Raw genomic sequence first — 22,011 nt, 5'->3', positions numbered from 1 at the left:
TACACAAAGAGCTCTACCTTGCTGTGTGAAGCAAAAAGGAGACAACCCCACCCCCTTGTAATTTATTCTATTATGAATTCTATTTATTAGAATATGAAATCAGGCATTGGAGCCAGGAGGGCTGTGATATTAATTTGGGTTCCTGATTCCTATTAATTTTTGTTGTTTATAACCATATTGGTTGGTTGGTTGTTTCTTTACTTTGATGTTTAATATACACACTCTAGAATAATAGATGTTCAAGTTGGGAGATCATATTAATGTATTGATCAGTCAAGCACACTAAGCCTTGTATCATTGTTTGCATGTAATAAAATAACCTTCCATGGCCACCTTCCAGAGACATAATTGTACACTGAGATAGTTCTATTGCTTGAAATGCATACCGGTTGAAATCTGCAAGGTCCTAAATTTCTACTGTTAAAAACAGAGATGGTCACTCAGTTGATTAAAACAATGTATAGGATTTATTGTTGTATGAAAATTCATATAGTCACAGATGTAAGTATTTAATAAATTAAACATTCCTTGAAATGGTGATCAAGTTTCTGATATCACTTTTGTATAAGATGAAGAATTCTTTTTAAAGATTAATGTCTGCATGCTTACTCTACAACCAATTCAGAAAGCTGTAAACCGAGAACATGCGACTTATCAAGCAAGTACACATTGTAGGTTTATTGCTGACATACCAATGTACTGTTCAGCAAGCCCTGTAAGAATGGATACTTCAATTCTAGGATCCCTGTTTCTTAAGACCTTTCTTTCTATCAAGCATATAGCAGCTACTATAGTGCTCTTGAACTCTTACCTCTCCCATCCATTTGCATTTTTGTAATTGATAAGAATCAATTGTTTTATACTGTGGCATTGGTAGCCACAACAAAGACCATCAGAGTAAACTCAAATGTCCTGGTAGAAATGGGCATCCTTTTAAAATATTTTTTAATACCTGTTGTTTTTCTGAATTCCCAGGGTGCTCTCAGAATTTTAGCCTATCCCACTGAAAAATCCTAGTGAATATATGAAGATCACTGGAATGGAGGCAGAAAATGTCCTGATTTTTAAAAAGGGGGAAATGGAAAGTCTTTAGCAAATCTTTAATCAGGACAAAATTAAGTTCTAGGAACATAGATTTCTATTTTAGCAGTATGAAAAATTCAACATCAAAGATTGTTAAAAAGTGAAATAGCCTTACCTTTACTCTTGAGTTTATAAGAAGAAAACAAGCATGCATTGTAGATGCTCAAAGTCTGAGTTTCAAAGGAAATGTATACCTACTGAGGTTTTAGAAGCCTCTCTCTTTTATTCTATTTTTAAATGATTCATATTTCTACAAGCTACACATTCAAAATTAGAAATGTGGACTCACTTTTGCATGCCTTTTAGAATATACAAAGTGTATATACTACAAGTTAAAAACCACACACTACTGCACCACAAACTGAAATCCGAATCCAATTCTGAATCAAGTTCTAACTTCTAAGCACCTTTTGTCATCTTTTAAACTTAAACCCATTTAAAGATATTGCTGGTATTCTAAAAGAGCAAAATGCTCTGAGTAAAGTTTAAAAGTCTGTCACTGAGCATTTTGTATTCAATAGCAAATGCACAGCTATCAGGAATTTGATTCTATTATCAACAGATTAATCCTATTGATAGTTTAGTCTTTACACCATTTTGTAAAACCTGTTGTATAAGGATATTACAATCCAGTCTTAAATACTCTGATTGACAAGAAGTTCCAACTAATAACAATATTAATTTTTGGTTGTATGTTTATTTACAAATAGGCTATTGCATTGCTACCAAAATTAACCACTTATTCTGAAAATGGTACATTTTTATTACTTTTTACCTGCAAATTATATTGTCAACCAAAAGTTACTGAATCTTTCATAATTTTTATTGAAAATTACTCCAAATCAAATGGAAACATTTTCATTTTCTAAATCGTAATTTCTATATCACCAAATCTTCACAATTCTGTACTATTGTTCTATCAACTGGAATACTTATCTTTATAAATCTTATCTTTATAAAGCAACCAGGGCACCAGAAAATAAACATAGCTCAGAATAAAACAAATTCTGCCATCTCCCTTCTTTTAGTTTCTGTATCAGAAGATAAAGAACTCTTTAGAATGGAAAATAAAAATCTTTTGTTAGCATAGAGACAATACATGGAATCTGCTTCTTTCCATGAAAGTCAGGTCTGTTTGAATAGGAACTGAATTCTGCAACTTTGCAATTTACACGTGTTAGGATCTGCATAAGTTCAAGTTTCTTAGCATATTGTTTCAACATCACACACAATGACTGTATAAACCAGGAACCATCTAAGGAATTCCTCCATGAGTAGTAGCCTAAGAGAAAGTAAAAAGAAATAATATTGTTCAAGCAATAATTATAAAAGCCAGCCATAGAATTTGTTATCTACAAACTTATACAATTATCATTAAATTCAATGAGAGCATCTAAAGCAGTATTCTGGTATTTAAAATATTTGATCACACTATACCCAAAATTATTTATTTGTAGATTGTAGATTGTAGATTTATTTATTTATAGGCTGCCCTTTTCCCTGAGGGGACTCAGGGCGGCTTACAATCAAAAAGGAAGGGGAGTGTAGGACATTACGAAAAAAGAAATGTGCACAAAGTAAATTAGACAGTAAAACTCAACATTCATTCAGCATTCGGGTGGGGCGAAATAAGATTATCCCCAGGCCTGACGGGTTAGCCAGTTCTTGAGGGCTGTGCGGAAGGCCTGGACGGTGGTGAGGGTACGAATCTCCACGGGGAGATTGTTCCATAGTGTCGGAGCCGCAACAGAGAAGGCTCTCCTCTGAGTAGTCGCCAGTCGGCACTGACTGGCGGATGGAATACGGAGGAGGCCAACTCTATGCGATCTGATGGAACGCAGGGAGGTAATTGGCAGAAGGCGGTCTCTCAAATAGCCAGATCCACTACCATGGAGCGCTTTATAGGTGGTGAGTAGGACCTTGAAGTGCACCCGGAGACCAACAGGTAGCCAGTGCAGCTCACGGAGGATCGGTGTTATGTGGGCGAACCGTGGTGCGCCCACGATCACTCGCGCGGCCGCATTCTGGACTATTTGTCATATCTCATTTCCCCTTTCCTTTCACCAATTCTTCCAATTATATTTTCTTAGGGAAAAAGGAAGAATGAAAGAAATAACCTCCATTTATTTCCAAAGATTTCAATAGAGGTAATCATTCTATTGATAAGAAAAATCAGTGATCATAAAAACATTCATAGAATGGTCTTTCCCTGTTGTATCCTGATCCAAAGCTTGAAACCTATCGTCATAATGGGCAGGCTTCATTACAGTCATAAGTCAAAGAATTTTGTCAAAACAAAATTAAGTTCCATTAATTTTAATAGATCTTTTCAAGATAAGGTTATAAACCTAATAAAATTTATGCAAAAGTTGCATTTTCCATTCATTTATCTTACCTGGTGCAGTAGAATAAGCATATAGGAAATCTGCCTCTACAGGTATTTTCTGACACATTCTTTCCTCTGAGCCGCTGTCTGTTTCAATTCCAGAATCAAGATCCGTTCCTCTACAAGCCTACCAAATACAAAACAAGAAAACATCATAAATATTACTAATGTTCCTTATTAACACTAATGGGATATAAATGAGTGCATAGAGTGTAGAGGTGAGCAATATTTTGATTCAAAGCAGAAAAAGTACTTTGGATCCAGCATCGATTCATTTGTTGTATCTCGCAGCAGCATCTTAAAAAGCTATGCCTTCTCCTGGTCTCACAAGAAAGCTTCCTGGGTCCAGACAGTTACCATATAAGACCAGGAAAAGGCATGGCTTAACACCACATGAGCTGAGACGGTGCCCCTATGAACAAGGAACCATTGAAACTGACCGTTGTCTTACCTGAACGGTCCTTCTATGGGTGCTGCGAAGGGAATCCAATCATGGGTTAACTTAGCCTTCTAGCCTTGAGACTGAGTATGCAAATATCAAAGTTACGCCTCCTCTGACTGGACTTCCGTTTCCTCCCCAGTTCTTATTACGAAGTCCACCGAAGAAGCATTATGTCAATCCTCAAACAAGCCGCAAGTCATCCGGCACTACGGAGTCAAGTCCAGTCAGTAACAAGTCAGAGAGTCACAATCAAAATGGAGCCCTGACCAGCCGAAGCTGCGGGCGGGTTTGGATTCCCTTCGCAGCACCCATAGAAGGACCGTTCAGGTAAGACAACGGTCATTCTCCTGTGTGCTGCTCCGGGAATCCAATCATGGGATATATCAAAGCAATGAACTCCCAGGGCGGGAGCTAGGCTGGTCAGGCTCCTCCGCAGACGGAAGGACCCTTTGCAACACTCTCCGCCCAAAGGACGCCTCGGCCGAGGCGAAGACATCAATCTTGTAGTGGCGAATAAAAGGCGAGGGGGATGCCCAAGTGGCCGCCCTGCAAATCTCTTCCACAGACGCTTGCGTCGCCCAGGCCGCTGTGGTGGCCGCACTCCTGGTGGAATGAGGAGTGATTCGCCTTGGAACCGGTCTGGAGTGGGTGTCATACGCCAACGCAATGCAAGCTTTCAACCATCGGCCGATGGTGTGGGAGGACACCTTCTGTCCCATTGAAGATGGCTGGAAGGAGACGAACAGGGCCTCCGATCTTCGGAACGACGCCGTGCGCTTCACATAGCGACGAAGAGCCCTGCGCACATCCAGATGGTGCCACTGACGTTCCCGCGGATGAGACGGGTGAGGACAAAAGTCCGGCAGGACAAGTTCTTGAGTTCTGTGAAACAACGAGTTTATCTTTGGAAGAAAGGTCGGATCCAAACGAAGCACTACCTTGTTCGGGTGGAAGATGCAAAGATCTGCACGAACCGAAAGGGCTGCTAGCTCCGACACCCTCCTGGCCGATGTTATGGCCACCAGGAAAGCCGTCTTGAGTGTCAGCAAGCGGAGGCTGATGGAATGTAGAGGCTCAAAGGGGGCAGCTGTAAGGGCCCTGAGAACCAAGGTCAAATCCCACGTGGGATAACGATGTACCGTCGGCGGTCGTAAGTTGGAAGCACCCTTAAGGAAGGTTCGAACTCGCAAGTGCTGGGATAAGGAGCGGCCTTGGCCACCCCCGACCACCGTTGACAAGGCTGTGACCTGCCGGCGAAGTGTGTTTGGTGCCAACCCCTTGTTGAGGCCGGACTGCAAGAAATCCAGAACCTGGGGCACCGAGGCCTTGATGGGATCGACCCCGGTGCGTCGGCACCAGCGGCAGAAGGCCTGCCAGGTAGCTTCGTAAATACGGGTAGTCGACGGGCGACGGGCCGCTTGAATTGTAGAGATGACTTCGTCTGAATAGTGGAGGGCCGCTAGCATCTCCCGCTCACGTGCCACACGGCTAACTGCAACAGCTGAGGGCGCGGGTGCCGGAGAGCCCCTTGGTGGAGCTGAATCTTGTCGTCCGGGATCCTCCAAGGACGCGAAACGGACAGATGGACGAGGTCTGCGTACCAGGGACGTCTGGGCCACATTGGAGCGACCAGCAGCACTTCCGCCTGTTCTGTCAAGATCTTCTGAATGACCGACGGAAGGATCGGGAGAGGAGGAAAGGCATAGAGAAGGCCGGCCGGCCAACGGCTGCGTAGAGCGTCTACCCCCTCCGCCCCCGGAGCCTGGTATCGGGAGTAAAACCGGGGAAGTTGTGCGTTGTGCGGGTGAGCGAACAGATCCACCTCGGGCAGGCCGAAGCGGCGAGAGAGCTCCTGGAAGAGAATGGGGTGGAGCTGCCACTCCCCCTGATCCACAGTCGCTCTGCTCAGCCAGTCCGCCTGAGTGTTGGCTTCGCCCGAGATGTGCTCCGCCCGAATCGATGAGAGCCTGGGCTCCGCCCAATGGAACAACCTTTCCGCTTCCAGCATCAGAGCTCTGGACTGCGTTCCCCCTTGGCGGTTGATGTGAGCCTTGGAGGCCACATTGTCGGTCAGGATTAACACATGGTGATGAGATACAATGTCCCGAAATTCCAGGAGAGCCAGACGGATGGCCCGCAACTCCAGCCAGTTTATGCTGTTCGCCAGCTCCTGATCCGACCATCGACCTTGGGCCACCTTGTCCAGGGCATGGGCCCCCCATCCGAATAAGCTGGCGTCTGTTGTAACTTGAACTCGGTCCGGCTCCTTGAATGGACATCCCCTGAGGAGCCTGGACGACATCCACCAATGCAGGGACCGCCTGGCCTTGCCCGGGAGCTGCACCTTGATGTGGGAATGACTGGTATGCGCTCTTTGGAAGGGCAGCAGGAACCACTGGAGAGGACGCGCATGGAACCTGGCCCAGGGCACCACGCTGATGCAGGAGATCATCTTCCCTAGCAGTTTGGAAAGCGACAGCAGCGGTACTCGCCGATGGGATAGCGCATGATGCGCTAGGCGGTATATGCTCTGCCTCCTTTCCGGGGACAGGAAAACCTCGCACGACATCGAGTTGATGGTGGTTCCCAGATGAAGGAGGGACGTGGTTGGGCGCAGGTGGCTCTTGGGCAGATTGAGGACAAAGCCATGGTCCCGCAATGCGTCCATCGTGACCTGTAGGTCTCGGAGGGCCTGATCTCGAGAGGACGACAGCACCAACACGTCGTCCAAATAACAATTGATGCGTATTGGAATTGAGCGAAGGGAGGCTGCCAATACTGCCAGAAGCTTGGTGAACGTGCGCGGGGCCGAGGAAAGGCCGAATGGCAAGGCCCGGTATTGATAATGACGGCCGTTGAAGTGAAACCGCAGGAACTTCCGATGTGCCGGATGAATGGGCACATGGAGGTACGCTTCTTTGATGTCTATGGAAGTCATCATGTCGCCTTGGCGGATGGAAGCCAATATGCTCTTTAGAGAGTGCATTTTGAATTTTTGGTATTTGATATACTGATTGAGCTGTTTCAAATCTAGGATTGCCCTCCATCCCCCGGAGTTCTTTGGTACTAGGAACAAGATGGAATAAAACCCTAGGCCTCCCTGCCCTTTGGGAACTTGTTCTATGGCCCTGATGGTGAGAAGATGAGATATCTCGGTGTCCATAAGGCGCCGCTTTGACGGGCACCTGGGCACAGGGCACCTGATGAACCTCCTCGGGGGAATGGATAGAAATTCTAGCGTGAGACCCAAACTCACTACTTGAAGGGCCCAGGCGTCTGACGTGAGCTCCGCCCACCGGTGGGCGAAGGCCAAGAGACGTCCTCCTATGGGCCCTACCTCCTGCGAGTCAGCGGTATCTGCGAAAGGATCGGTTGCCCGCTCCTCGGAATGACCGTCTACTCTGCGCCTGACTCTGCTGGCGCCCCCTGTCTCTGGCCCCGGCTCGGTCCTGGCCACGGTCCTGTGCCTGGGAGAACCCCCTGGTATAGTTGGGGACATAGGGGGCAGAGGTAAACCCCGAGTCCCCAGACCGAAAGGGCTGCCGTCTACCATAAGGCTGTGGCCTTCTGGCCACACGGGCACTTGTGGAGGGAAGCACCCTACGTCTGTCCCGAGTCTCAATGAGAATTGGATCCAGCACTGAACCAAACAAGGCCCCGCCCTTAAAGGGCGTGGATGCTAGACGCCACTTGGATTTGATATCAGCTTGCCAGTGGCGGAGCCAGAGCAAACGGCGAGAAGCCACATTGGAAGCCACGGCTCGGGAAGCAAACTTTGCCGCGCTAAGGGTGGCATCAGCAGAAAACTCTAGGGCCGCTATCAGTTTGGTGACATCCTGATGGAGGCGCAGTTCCTCCGGATCCAGCCTTTCCTGTAGCTGTCTCAGCCAAACTAAAGAAGTCCTATTAAAGAAGGAAGCTGCAGTGGCTGATCGCAAGGCCCACGCTGCTGCCTGATGAGTCTTGCGAAGGACCGATTCGGCCTTGCGGTCCTCGGCCTTCAATCCTTCCGAAATTTCAGAAGGAATTAACGCCGGTGAAGCAAGAGCAGCTATGGGAGCATCCACTGTGGGAAACTGCAGGAGGGCCTCCAACTCTGGGGAAGATGTGAAAAGCTTCCTATCACCAGACCCAGGGGGCTTAACCGCGGTCGGCTCATCCCACTGCTTTTGGATCAAATCAAGAAAAAGCTTGGGAGATGGGATAAAATCCTGCAGAGCCACCTGCTCAGCAAAGAGCCGCTCGGTGGCATCCAGGCCCACAGCAGCACTTTCTGCAGAAATTGCCTCCCCCATGTGGGTGGTAGTCTTGGCCTTATATAGCAGGGATTTGAAAAGAGTGTGCCTGAAAAGCCCAGGGGGCGGAGGCTGGTCCACAGGAAGGCCCTCGTCACCAGAGAGTTCCCTATCCTGGATTTCACCTTCCTCCACTAAAGGAGACTGTGCGCTAAACACAGAGTGTAAAGGGGAAGGAGGATCAGTTTGCAGAATGGAAGAATCCCCTTGTACTGCTTGGGGAGCCAGGCCTGAGTAGGCCAGAGTAGGCCTGGAGACCTGGGATCTACGTGCTAATTCCGCATCCACCCCTCTGGAAATAGCCTCTGAGATCATGCTGTAGAATTCAGCAGAAAGGCCCAAATCCTGGCCCTCCAGAGGCCTGAGGCCTGCAGCTGTGGGGGTGAACGTGGCAGAGGGCCCAGCGCGTGGAGGTGAACGAAGAGAAGCCCCACTAGCCTCCGAAATAATTGGGGGAGAACGAGGCCCGAAAGCCCCTACCTCAGGAATAGGGCCCTGGGGAAGCTGAATATCAGGAGACCAACCCTGCTCAACAACCCTCACCGGAGACACAGGCTGCTGAACCAAAACCGGAGGGGAAGAAATGGGAGCCCCAGGTGCCTTGGGGGGAACTTTGGCCTTGTCCTTGCGCTTGTGCGACTTATCCCGAACAGTAGATGAGGCTCGAGGCCTACTAGTAGAGGCCCTGGTCGCGGCCCTGTTGGGCCCAGGGCTGGCCCCTCCCTCGCCAGGGGAGCGGGGCTCAGAAACTGGCCGGACAGTACCTTGCAATTGATCAGCCATGATATGAATTTGAAAGAGCTCAATCAGCGAGACAAAGGAATGCAATTGAAAGCCCTTCGCCAAGAACGCCACGTGGAAGCAGAGACCAAGAGAAGCGACCTCCTCCCTGAGTCAGCAAACTCGAGTGAGGGAAAAGGGAGGGGCGGAAGCAGTGCGCAGACTCAAGCGCGCGAACAAAATCTGCCTTCTCATCCCAGGCGTTAGAGCGCATGCGTGAAAAGCGCTTCCAAATAAGGTCACCGGCTTCAAAGGCGCGAAATTCAAAGGAACCGCAGGGGAAATTCCCAAACAGCCGATTCATGTAATCCTCCGGCAGCCGCTCCAGCGAGGGCACAAAGGAGGGAGGCGGGGAGGGGGGGAGACCCGCTCCGACAAGCCAAAGCCTCGGATCTGACCGCGCCCGCGGGCGGGTGCTATCCGGCAGGGGTGGCAGCGCTGGGAGACTCAGCTTCCTTGCGCGCTGATGATAAGGGAGGGCAGGCGGAGAACGCCCCACTCCAGCTGCAGCGATCCGATATCCCTTTAAGGGAAATAGCGAGGGAGGAATCTGCTGACAGCAATCTGCCGCTTTACCTCCAATCCAGCAAGAAATCCACAGTGAAAAACCAAGTAATTTCATCCTTAACCCTGAAATATTAGCAATTAATCAAGAGAGCGTTGAAAATAAGTCTCGTAGGCTTGACTGAGTAATAAGGACTGGGGAGGAAACGGAAGTCCAGTCAGAGGAGGCGTAACTTTGATATTTGCATACTCAGTCTCAAGGCTAGAAGGCTAAGTTAACCCATGATTGGATTCCCGGAGCAGCACACAGGAGAATATAGCTCACCTCCCACTGTACTGTATCTTCTCTATAAGGACTCATAGACTCAATTAGGTAACACCTTACCTAATAAAATATCTGGGAAAGACTGGTCTTTTTTTACATGCAATTACTGTTACCAGATTGATATGAAATAGTTTCTCTGAATGTGGCTAAATTCTCTAAGATATATGTAAAATCAGGCAAACTTTAACTGGGCACTGTTCATCCACCATCAATCGCAATATGTTATGTCTGTCTTTTATTTTTATTGTTTACTATTCTTATGTTTTAATGCTCTTATTTGCTGGTCTGTGACAATAATAAGGATGGATTGATTGACAGGTTTTACTATGTCACTGATAAATACAATGAGCCATGTTGACATCATCTTTGAATACAACCCTAGTCCTAAAACTAAGAGAATAAGTGCACTTTCATATACAAGAGGCACATAAAGTTATAATATGTAAAATTTAATGTCTATATTAAATTTGGAAGTTTTATCATTACTCTCCGAATCATATTAAAAATTCACACCATCTTTAGAGTGCCTTGTCACAATGGAGGTTATAGATGAAATCATGCTCAGTAATGGTTTTTTTATGTCATGACTTCGATTTAGGTCAAGGGAATATTGATGATTTTAATTTCTAAAGGTGAATATATGGAAACTTCAGGATTATGAATTAGATTGCTTTACTTTGAAAATAAGCCCGCTAAAAGAAAATAATGCATCCTTTAAAGAAAGGACATAACTCTTTGGGAAGAGACTCAGTTCCTGTGTAAGCACATCAGAATAAGGGGTCCTTGGTGGTCTCTGAGCTTGGTTGTTCTCTTGCAGACATTTCATTACCTAAACCAAATAACCTCATCAGTGCTAGTCACTAGCACTGATGAGGTTACCTAGCTTGGGTAATTAAATGTCAGAAAGAAAACAACTAAACCCAGAAGCATCCTGATTTCAATCCACAAACATTCTCCTTTATTGGGATACAAGAATAATTTATATTACTACACAAGGACAATTACCACATGTAAGAGGATTCATGTACTTTCCTACAGATGCCAGAAGGATTCTACTTCACTACTATTCCTAATAGTATGTGTATGTTGGGAGGATATGAAATGTTTGGTCCTTTGAGGCAGTCTTCTTTTATTGAAGGATTTCCATTTCTCTACTTTATGTTTCTTATTACCTGGATAAAAAAGAGCTTTGGCTTCCCTCGCAAGGTTTTACATCTGTCTCCTCTGAAGAGGCTGGCTAACATTTTCAGCTCTATAGGGCCATCTGTGCCATAAATCAGTCCATCTTCCCCATGGCTTAGCAAGACACAAACAAAACTATTTCGCTTTCTATGATCATCCTTGGAAACTTAAAGAGAAGATAAACAATAATGTTATATCAGGTCAGAAATTCCTAAATAACAATTTTCTTCAAATTAACCAAGAAAATTGCATTTATTCACAAAAAAGACTTTTGAATGATAAGATCTAATTGATCTATAGAAACAGAGTAACATTTAGTATCATTGTTTGTTTTTTGCACTTCCAAAAACAGTCTATGATTTTGCTATCTTCATCAGAATAGTCACAGCCAAATACTTTCCTATTTTAAGTATTCACATAATTTTCACAAGATGCAGTACTGGTAGACCTCAACATATGAATAACTCAAATCATTGTTTAGTTATTGTTCAAAGTTACAATGATGCTGAAAAAAGTTATTTATAACTACTCCTCACACTTAAGAGTGTCCATGATCACAGTGTCCATGATCAAAATTTGATCAAAAATATGATCAAAATTTGGTTACTTGGCAACTGGCATGTATTTATGACAGTTGCTGTGTCTTGGGGTCATATGATCGCCATCTGAAACTTTCCCAGAAATGACAAGCAAGTCATTGTGGGAAGCCAGATTTGCTTAACAACCATGTGATTCACTTAACAGCCATGGTGATTTGCTTAATGACTGCAGTAAAAAAAATCAGGCACGACTCATTTAACAACTGGCTTGCTGAGTGATGGAAGTACCAGTTCCAATTGTGGTCGTTAAGTCAAGGACTACCTATACATAATTTGACTCTAGTTTATAGCAATAAAATGTTCTACCTTACACATCATTTTATTAACACCAGAAAGTAACAAAATGATGGGAATTGTATGAAACAAAACACCTTTGAACACGACAAATTTTATTCTGAAATGTAAATCTGATTGGATTTCAAAATTCTATACTTTCTTACCAATATGCCATACAATTATTTTAACTGTTTTAACTCTAGGCATAAATCAGGGGTTGGCAACCTTAAACACTCAAAGAGCCACAAAGGTCCTAATTGGAAGCCCCCTGTTCAATTCTGGAGCTGATCAGAAGTCTGGTTCCCCCACCATAGAGTCTCCTAATAAGGCATCCTTTTTCCTCTATCTGTCCTAACCGAAAGCCCCATCAATTGTGGAGCTGACCGGCAACAGGGAGCCGCAGCAGAGGGATGAAAGAGCCACATGCGGCTACAGAGTCATGGGTTGACAACCCCTGGCCTGTTTTACATTTCATTAAGAAGAACAGATAGCTCCAAAATTAAAACATTAGCTTGTTCTGTAATATACTTCAATACAACTGATGATGCATCATAAAATGACTACTCACTGTTTTGCAACACATCAATAATTTCTTTACATGAAAGATCATTATAAATTTTCACATTATATCCCAAGGTTCTGAAAGTGTCTAAAACAAGTGCTGCGTCTGCATCTGTACCAGATCGAAGTGACATTCCTTCATGTTAAAAAAAAAGGGGAAAAAGTCGTAAGACATCTTGCATTTTGAACACACTATAATGCAGCAAGACTGTGAATATTACAGGCAGCATCTACCCGGGTAGAGAATATATAAAATGTGAAATAACAGCTAGACTGGGACATGTTTTCAGACAGATCTCACATCATAGAAGGCCATGGAGGCATTTACAGTTGGGTATTCTGGCAAGGCAGAATTTCCAATTAGATTTACTCTTTAAGTCACCGAGAGTTGTGGATTTTAGGTGAGTGGCCAAACAAACCTCTTCAGAAGAGTCTTTTCAGGATTTCATGGTGAGTGTACAATGATCTAGCAGGCAGCTGAGTCCTTTGGGACACTGGAAGGAGGGTTCACTTAACATGCCTTTATTCCCACAATCTAGGAATGCTGTATGGAACGATGCCCTTCCATAGCCTTAGCTTAGTTATATGAAGGTAGTTTAGTATTGAAGCCAGAATGGAATGGGCAGAGCTTCTTTTAGAAATGGATAGAGTGTCTGAACTCATGGAAGTGGCAGATATAATGGACACTGGGTGTAGTTGCCACACTCTATAGGCTGAACTTTCATGCATTCTGAAGAATTGTTGCAGAATAGATGATAAACTTTATTTAAATGCCAAGCAAATTGTCAAGGGAATTAGACTTCACTCCATTGCAGTGTTAATTCTGTCTCTTTGTACTTAGGGAATTACCGTATTTTTCGACTATAAAACACAAATTAGCTTCAGAGGATGAAAACAAGATAAAAAAATTTGCCTCTGGGGCCCATTTGCTGCTGCTGCTGTGGCTCATCACTGCTACCGTGGCCCATTTGCCATGGCCTGTTTACTCCCGCCACCGCAGCCTGTTCCCCATTACCTGTTTGTTGCAAATGGGCGGAGGCAATAGGTGGCGGAAATCCTCACTATTTAGAACAGCTGATTAGTGCAGCATCAACCCCCCCTCCCCTCGGCTGCAATATTCCCTCTATAAGATTCACACGCACTTTTGGGGGTGGGGCAAAGTGCATCTTATAGTCCAAAAAATACGGTATTTCTCTTTTAAAAGATAACAAGAGGAAGTCAGGTTCTTCCTTAATGTTGTATATGGAAATGTAGCTATCCATGGCTGCACACAATTGTAATTTACTGATTCTAAATCTCCAACTCTTGTTGCTAGGAGAAATGAAGTTGGATCTTCTCTTCTGTTTTCCTATATGTGTTACCCTTTTGCCTTTTCTTTTCCATTTGATGTTTCTGTATCCATAACCTAAATCTGGGATGGCGAACCTTTGGCACGCCTGGGCACATTTGTGCGCTGGCCAGCTGACTTCAGCCTTTTTTTGAGGTCATTTTTGCCCTCCCCAGGCTCCATAGGCTTTATAGGAGCCTAGAGAGGGTGTAAACAGCCCCCCCCCCTGAGGCTTCAGGAGCTTCACTGAAGCCTCCGGAGTGCAAAAAGTGGCCCTATGGGCAAACTGGAAGTTTAGGAACGGACTTCCGGTTTGCTTATAGGGCCGTTTTTTGTCCTCCGGAGCTTTCAGGGACCTTCAGGAGGCTTCCCTGAAGGCTCTGGAGGGCAAAAAGCGACCCTATGAGCAAACTGGAGGTCCAGCCCTAAATACGGCCCTACGGAAAAACCACAAGTGACTTCCAGTTTGCTCGTAGGGTCATTTTTTGCTCTCCAGAGCCTTCAGGGAAGCCTCCGGAAGGCCCCTGAAGGCTCTGGAGGGCTAAAACCGGCCCTACGAGCAAACTGGATGTCCGTTCCTGAATTTCCAGTTTGCCTATAGGGCTGTTTTTTTGCGCTCCGGAGGCTTCAGGGAAGCTCCTGAAGCTTCCACAGGGCCTCAGGGGTGGTGGGGGAGGCTGTTTTCTCCCTCCCCAGGCTCCTATAAAGCCTCTGGAGCCTGGGGAGGGCGAAAAAAGCATGCAAAAAATGGGGGGAGCGCAGGTAATGCACACATGCGTGCTGGGGTCATGCATTGCATTATTGGTGTGGCACGCCCGTGCACAACCCCCTGCACTCCCCCCACTTTTGGCACACAAGCCAAAAAAGGTTTGCCATCACTGACCTAAATGTTCCCTAGAGATGAACTGAGATATTGGAAATTTTCCCAAGACACTCCACTCATCATGAATACTCCTTTTTTGGATTGGGAGGGGATATTAGGTATTTTTAAAGCTGTGATCAGAAGTGCATGCTTAACTATAGAATATTGGTTGATGGTCTTAGGAAATATAACTCTAAAGGATGGCATTGTAGAAGGAATGCAAGTTCTAGGAATTATATTTTTAAAAAAACATTTGACTGTTCCAAGTCAATTACCCACTTATATTTTCATTTTAATAAAAATATGTTTACCGGTATCTGGAAGGAAATGTTTATTGTTGACTAGAATGCATATTCCCATTTCTGGACAGTCCATTCTATAACTTTCATCTGCTTGTATCACAGAATCAACAGATTTGCTAAAAGGAATGCTTTTCCTATGAAGAAATAAAACAATGTAAAGCTAATGTCATTCAAGTTATAAACGGAAAATCACAATATTTGATTCTATGCATTTTATATGCACTGAGATATTTACCAATGTTAAGATAAAGGGTTGGTGGGAAAAAAAATACTAGTTACACAAATGACAAGGAATCAGATCTTGAAACATGTGAAATAATTACACATCTCAAAGCTGTTTAATGCAAAAAGATTGTTAGTTTATTTTTGATACACAAAAATCAGAATAATATACAAGGGGATGATATGAAAAGAAATAAGATATAGAAATTGTGACAATATAAACAACAGGGCTGTGAGCATCCCAAAAAATTAGAAGTAATTTGGAACCAGTACAAAAATACACCTCTCTATTATTCATTAAACAGTCGAATTTTTTCTAGGTTTCATGAAAGTTGAAAAAATATTTGTTTGCTTTAAGAACTGACTTGTTAAAGGAACACAATCTTTTTTAATGCTCATGTGAAAATCTAAATTAGGGCTGTCAAACTCTCGGTCCATGGGCTGGATGCGTCACAAGCTGGCTACGCCCACACCCGGTTTAGTGAAGAGGAAAAAAGTGATGTGAGTTTGACACCCCTGATCTAAATGCTTTAATGAATAACAAAGGGATGTTGCATTTACAAAGTCCCAAAAACTTCTTGTGATGAGTCTGTTCCCAAACTCAAGAAAATACAGCACACTTTTAGTTATAAAACCTTAAGATACTGAATTAAGTTAGGATTAATTTGTAATTATCTGATGCTAATGGTTTAATACATGTATTTATTTACAAACTGGCACTTGTCAAAGTACCCAAATTTTCATACGGAATGTAAAGTAAGGATGCTGCTACAATCCTCATAGTTTTACTTCTGTTTCCTTTTGATATAGATTTTTTTCATATTTTTTTTCATTTTCCCTTTATTTGTATGCCGCCCTTTTCCCTGGGGGGACTCAGGGCGGCTCACAGTTCAAAAAAAGGGGGGGGAGGACAAACAATGTTCCAACATGAAGGCAATACAACATATTAAAAAGAAAACACAACAGTCACACAATTCGAGTGGGGTTAGAGTCTTAACCCCAGGCCAGCCGGGACAGCCAGGTCTTTAAAGCGGCGCGGAAGGATTGGAGGGTGGTGAGGGTCCGAATCTCCATGGGGAGTTCGTTCCAGAGGGTCGGAGCAGCCACCGAGAAGGCTCTCCTCCAGGTAGTTGCCAGTCTACATTGGCTGGATGATGGAATTCGGAGGAGGCCTAATCTATGCGATCGTATCGGTCTAGTGGAGGTAATCGGCAGTAGGCGGTCTCTCAAGTACCCAGGTCCAATACCATGAAGGGCTTTGTAGGTGATAAGTAGCACCTTGAAGCGCACCCAGAGATCAACAGGCAGCCAGTGCAGCTCGCGGAGGATAGGTGTTACGTGAGTGAAGCGAGGTGCACCCATGATCGCTCGCGCGGCCGCATTCTGGACTAGCTGAAGTCGCCGAATGCTCATCAAGGGCAGCCCCATGAATAATAGTGAGTGGTAGGAAGTGCCAAATGAAATAACCACTGTTGACTGACACACTCTTAGTTGATGCCAGGCTCACTGTAGGAACTGAATGCAGTATGGATAACTATTATAATTGGCTTAAATAGGTCAGTGAGATTTCCCATAAACCAATTAACTTGAAAAAAAATACACACACACAACCCAAGAGACCTCCCCCGCCCCAAGTCCTACTTACCCTTCAGAACCAGATAAAGTCTTTGCATCTGTTACACTTTGTGGTGATTTTAGGACATGGTTTTTGTCTGCCATGGTTGTTTCTGTTTGTAAATAAAAAATATATAATTTTAATTGTATAATTAAATAGTGAGCATCTTTTGTTTCATTGCACCTTAAAATGTAAATTAGATACCCAACTCTGTTTGCCTTTTGTAAGGCTGTGAAAACTTGTTTCCTCCTCCATGCATTTGGAACAGGATGCTATTCTGGATGGTTAATAGTTTCTCCTCTGGCATCCAGGTGGAGGGATGTTGGGAGGGTTCTTCGTTTTTAATCTGGTAAAGCACCCAGAGTCACTTGTGTGAAATGAGTGGTTGTAAACATGAATAATAAATAAACCATGCTTTAACAAACAGTATGTGATTTAGCAAAGTGTGACTTTGTAAATTCCTGTATATATGCACTTAGACTTACTTACTTGCCTTGTAAATCCCTTTTGAGAAACAAGGTCAATAGTTACTGCATCTATGGGATCAAGGGATATATGGTGTATTTTCCCTGAACGTTGAATTATTTCAGTTAGGCAATTTGTCTACTGACCTATGAAAAATCAATACTTGAAGGGGTCTCAGGATGCTGTTTCCCCTCTTTTCGATTGGACTTTCCTAATTTTATGTGCTAGCTAACCTACAGCAGGGATCTATGTGAACACTTTCTGAGATCCTGATGCTGGACTCCTGACAATAAGAATAAGGGTGTGGCAATTAAAAGAGGCTCCCCCTTTCCCTGTAGGGTCTGTTAAAGGTAGAACAGTGATGGGACACATGGACACTGTCAAGGATGGAATGTTATGAGGATGTGAACTGGTGATATCTTTTTCTGTGACTCTCTTACTATTTATTCCAGACATCCTGGTGAGCATTTCACCCTTATTTGAGCCTATTGTCTCTGAATCCTAAAAATACTAATTGGCTACTCACTAGTTATCCATGGTAATAATAAAATGAATGTTTCCCTTCAATAATGTTCAAACAAAGAAAATACAATCTAGTTACCACTAAGGCTTAGATAATTATTCAGAAGAAATGTTGGTCTAAAGAAATTGAGGGTTCCATTTTTTTTAGCCCAGAACATGCAAAGAATGTGCATATATAATTAAGGGAAATTCAGTCAATATACACAAAAACCAAGATACCAATAAGAAAACTAGAAGAATACAAAGAAACACTACCTGCATAAGTTAAATGAATATGTCATCGCTTTAAAAACAATTACATTTTACAAAATACAATCATTTTTTCAAATAAAGCAAATTGACCACACACTTTTCTAGGACAAAGAACCACAAAAAGACCTTCCCATAAGCCGACATCTGTTCTGATTTTGCAGAGTCTGACACATGCTCTGTCAGCAATTATTTACTTCTGTTCCACTACAGTGATACTAACCTACAGAAGCATCAAACCTCTTGAAAGGACAATGCTGTTACCAACTAACCTCACTCATGTATCAAAGCATTACCTCATCCTGCTTAGCTAATGCACTGATGTCATCGTCTGTCAAGCAGAATATACGTTCCTCTGGGGAAGATGATCTCATTTCTCAAAGGGGAAAAAATCTATCTAGGACTGTTTAAGTTAACGCTTGTCTGCTTTTTGGAATTAACATTTGCTCCCCTGAGTTTCTTTGACAGAAACACAATTAAGAAAGTTAAGATGGTTCTATGAAAAGTTAGCAATAATACAGATAACATATAAAGTAATGTATGTCAATACAATTTTTAATGCAATTTAAACTTAAAGTAGTACTTTTTATACAGTAAAAGGTAGTGCTAGCTCCTTTGGAAAGGCATTGAAAATAAAATAAAACACAGCTTTCAGGTAATACTTGAAACCATGTTTTTCCATATTGTTCTTCAAATAATTGACCTACTGCTAACTTAGGTTAGCATTCCTCTAGAAATAGTAATGTTTTAAATAAGGCACTTCTCATTCAGCATTATCAGTTTATAATTTTAAATATATTAAATGTGATACACCAAGAAGAATAGAATCCAGATTCCCAGCTATGGGAGTAAATCACAAGTACTATTAACTGTAAAGGAAACAAGGAAGTATCTTTCTTCCAAATGTGGTATGTATCAGACTTGGAGGCACTGAGAGGTATCTACATTTTACTGGACAAATTTATCTGCTTTATGCTAGCATCCCAAAGATTAAATTGATTCTAGAAAGAAAAATTAAGTAAGTATAGTAACTCCAAAGTATGCAACTATAGAACCTTGTCAATTTTGGTGCAACATTGGGGATTAGAAATTATTTTTATTTTGGATAAGATTCTTGTTGAAAGCAGTGTTAAAATAACCCTTGTTTAGCTTTTCCAATCTTTATAATTTGAGGCTTTATTGACAGAACCTGGATGCAGCCTTGAGTAATCTGTCTAATCTCTTAGGTGAAGGTTGGGCGTGGTCCTTTTCCAATCTTTATGGTTTGAGGCTGTAATTATTGACAGAACCTGCAGGCAACCTTGATTAATCTGCTTAATCTCTTAGGTGACTGTTCCATTTAAAATAACAATGGAAAGCACAGATGTGTTCCAGATACATCTGCTTCCAGTGTGGCGTAGTAGTTAAACCCCTGACTATGAAAAGGGAGGCCCAGATTCAAGCCTTGAAAATCCATTAGATAATAGACCAATTACAGTGTATCAATTCAACCTACTGCCCAGAGTTGTCATTGTGGGGATAAAATAAAATCATTTAATCTGGTGTGAATTTTAGAAGGGAAGGCAGGATATAAATCAAATAAGCAAATAAATTGTGTCGACCTTCTTATAAAAATCAGATAATTTAAGGTTAGCCTCAGAATATAAATAAGTGAAATAATAAAATCAGCTAGTCTAGTAATCTTCACTTAACATCCATTTGCAGTTACAAAACATTGATGAAAAAGTAACTTTATTACCAATTCTTGCAGGTCTGTTAAACAATGGAAAGCTAAAGTAAGATCATATGCATAACTTAGCAACACTTTACCTAGTGACTGAGTTGCTACTTTCAATCGGGGTATATTAAGTCACTTTTACTATACAAAATTAATGTGTAACTTTCATTAGTAGCAAGTAAAGATTCAGGGTCAAGGTACTACTAGCATATAAAAGGCATATCTAGTAAATTGCTCTTAAGATTGTTGCAAAGGTTATCTACTGGTATTCTAAGAGTTTCAAATATCATCAATTTTATTCCCATGAATTCTCCTAGTAGATGTCTTTGCACTAGCTGTATAAAGGCCCTATATGAAATTTTATTTTGGTTATGTCATAATCAAAGATAATAGACCAATTACAGTGTATCAATTCAGAGTTTCAGATTTCTGCAAAATTAGAAAAGACAATACAACCCATAATTTACGTTAACTCCTGAAAGAAAAGGAGATTATAAATCTAGCAAATAGAAGTGTTAATTTCATGGTGTCCTTAGTTGAAAACTCCAAAGAACATTGAGGGAAGCCAAATATTTAGAGCACAGTATTCTCAAGGAGGATTCTCAGGGGTTGCCACAAAAAAGAGGGAGTCAAACTATTCTCCAAGGCACCTGAGGGACAAGAAGCAATGGGTGGAAACTAATCAAGGAGAGAAGCAACTTAAAACTGAAGAGAAATTTCCTGACAGAACAATTAATCAGTAGAACAGCTTGCCTCCAGAAGTTGTGAATGCCCCAACACTGGAAGTCTTTAAGATGATGTTAGATAGCCATTTGTCTGGAATGGTACAGGGTTTCCTGCCTAGGCAGGGGGTTGGGCTAGAAGACCTCCAAGGTCCCTTCCAACTCTGCTATTGTATTGTATTGTATTGTATTGTATTGTATTGTATTGGTAGCAAGTGCCCCTATCCTCACTGAGCTGTATTTCTGAATAAACTACGCTAAGATTGTGTTGCAATTTATCAGAGTTGATTCCAAATTAATTTGTTCTAAAGATCTGACAATTCTTTGGGAAAAATATTTCTAGAACAATGCAAAATATTTGGTGCAACATTTCTCAGGCAGCACTTTAGTGCATGTTCTTCACAATGCAGGATGTAGTTTTGTCAGTTAATCTCAGTGTGAACTACCCCATGAAAACTGTTCATGAACTCTCAGGTAAACTGCCATACATTCATTGTAATCTTGATTATTCACAAGGCTTAACCCAAACTCAAAGTCAGGAACTAAAATTAAGAATGAATCCAAAATAGTTAAGTTTTGCTTTGCAAGCCATGCTCTTGGGATGCCAAAATGGAGGTGGGAAATCAGTGTTAAAGGATAGTTTAATTTAGGGTAGACAATCTACCAAATGCTTTAATACTTTTGAGAATTAAACTCCTCCTCTTTTAGGGATACAGTATTGAGTGTTAAGAGGCTTCCTTTTTTTCACTTAGTTAACTGTAGTCGTTTGGTGTTTGTTTTTAAATACTCAAATGTTGGTCTGTGACCATAATAAACATCGATTTTTAACATTCGTCTCTCTTTCTCTTATCATTGAAACATCGTGAATGTTAAGTGGAGCAAAGGGCACAGAGAGAAAGGAAGGCAGTCTCAATCCACTGCCAAACCAAAATCTTTTTAAAACCTTTTTCAAACTGTTGCACAAGCGATCTGGGGATAGGTATCAGAGAGAACGGGTTATCACTTTTGTTTCCAGGCAGGACGCCGCTACCTACTTTGCTGCTTGCCAGCGGCTATTCGGCCACGTCTCAATTTCCGAGACTGGTGTAGGGGAGAAAAAGCTTGTGGGGTAGAAGTAAGCAAGAACAACTAACCGCGATGGCGCCTATTAGCAGCTTCCAGAGAAAGGAAAGAACGGCGATCCGAGAGAGCAGCAACAGGGGCGCGTCCCCGCTCCCTTGCGGGTCAGCTCGGCTAGAAGCAAGCTTTTAAGGGAAAAATGCTTTATTTCCAACGGAGGCGCAAGGACCACCGGAAAGAACTGCTCGAGGGACTCCCCGCCCAATGGGCGCAGCACAAGCACCAGCACCAGCCTGGGAGTGAAAACAATGAGTTAGGTGGGGAAACACCCTCCCCCCACCACGGGCCAGGGTCACTGACCTCTGCTGACTCCCCCTTCTTTCGCTCCTACGGGTTTATGCTGTTTCCGACCGCTTCCAGGGCTGCCTCCGACCGCTTTCTCTACACTCGGTCCCCCAGCCTAGCCTGCTTTCAACCCCGCCCTGGAGGAGGGGCCAGAAGGGGGAGGGGAGGGAG

At 43.0% G+C, this 22,011-nt stretch overlaps 1 protein-coding gene across 6 annotated transcripts; it reads right to left on the bottom strand.

Moving 5' to 3' along the window:
* Window positions 1–448: 448 nt before the first annotated feature.
* CASP3 (caspase 3) lies at window positions 449–21,965 on the bottom strand. 6 transcript variants are annotated; one of them, XM_087724532.1, is made up of 9 exons: window positions 21,856–21,961; window positions 21,570–21,788; window positions 16,971–17,128; window positions 16,792–16,873; window positions 14,934–15,058; window positions 12,441–12,569; window positions 10,988–11,163; window positions 3,479–3,596; window positions 449–2,365 (listed from the first exon to the last, which is right to left on the bottom strand). In XM_087724532.1, exons 3-9 carry the CDS (start codon window positions 17,014–17,016, stop codon window positions 2,139–2,141), a joined length of 903 nt encoding a protein of 300 aa, XP_087580658.1. In that variant the 5' UTR covers window positions 17,017–17,128; window positions 21,570–21,788; window positions 21,856–21,961; the 3' UTR covers window positions 449–2,138. The 6 variants fall into 6 exon arrangements, with proteins under 6 accessions (XP_087580658.1, XP_013910221.1, XP_013910224.1 ...); XM_014054746.2 differs by having other exon boundaries at window positions 16,971–17,107; XM_014054749.2 differs by lacking the exon at window positions 16,971–17,128.
* Window positions 21,966–22,011: the final 46 nt, after the last annotated feature.

The sequence above is a fragment of the Thamnophis sirtalis genome, unplaced genomic scaffold, assembly GCF_051295495.1.
Source record: "Thamnophis sirtalis isolate CommonGarterSnake01/CBP01778 unplaced genomic scaffold, rThaSir2_p1.2 scaffold_10, whole genome shotgun sequence".
Lineage (NCBI taxonomy): Eukaryota > Metazoa > Chordata > Lepidosauria > Squamata > Natricidae > Thamnophis > Thamnophis sirtalis.
Note: the sequence above shows the minus strand (reverse complement) of the source record. Positions and strands in the feature narration are given on the sequence as shown.

What these genes read in the sequence shown, in the direction of transcription:
- CASP3 (XM_087724532.1), bottom strand. Translation starts at nt 17,016, where the DNA reads ATGGAGGAGGAAACAAGTTTTCACAGCCTTACAAAAGGCAAACAGA. An exon ending in ACATTTCCTTCCAGATACCG is followed by an intron (nt 12,570 to 14,933) that starts GTAAACATATTT and finishes TTTAACATGAAG; the next exon opens with GAATGTCACTTCGATCTGGT. An exon ending in TGCTTATTCTACTGCACCAG is followed by an intron (nt 2,366 to 3,478) that starts GTAAGATAAATG and finishes ACTTTCTCTTAG; the next exon opens with GCTACTACTCATGGAGGAAT.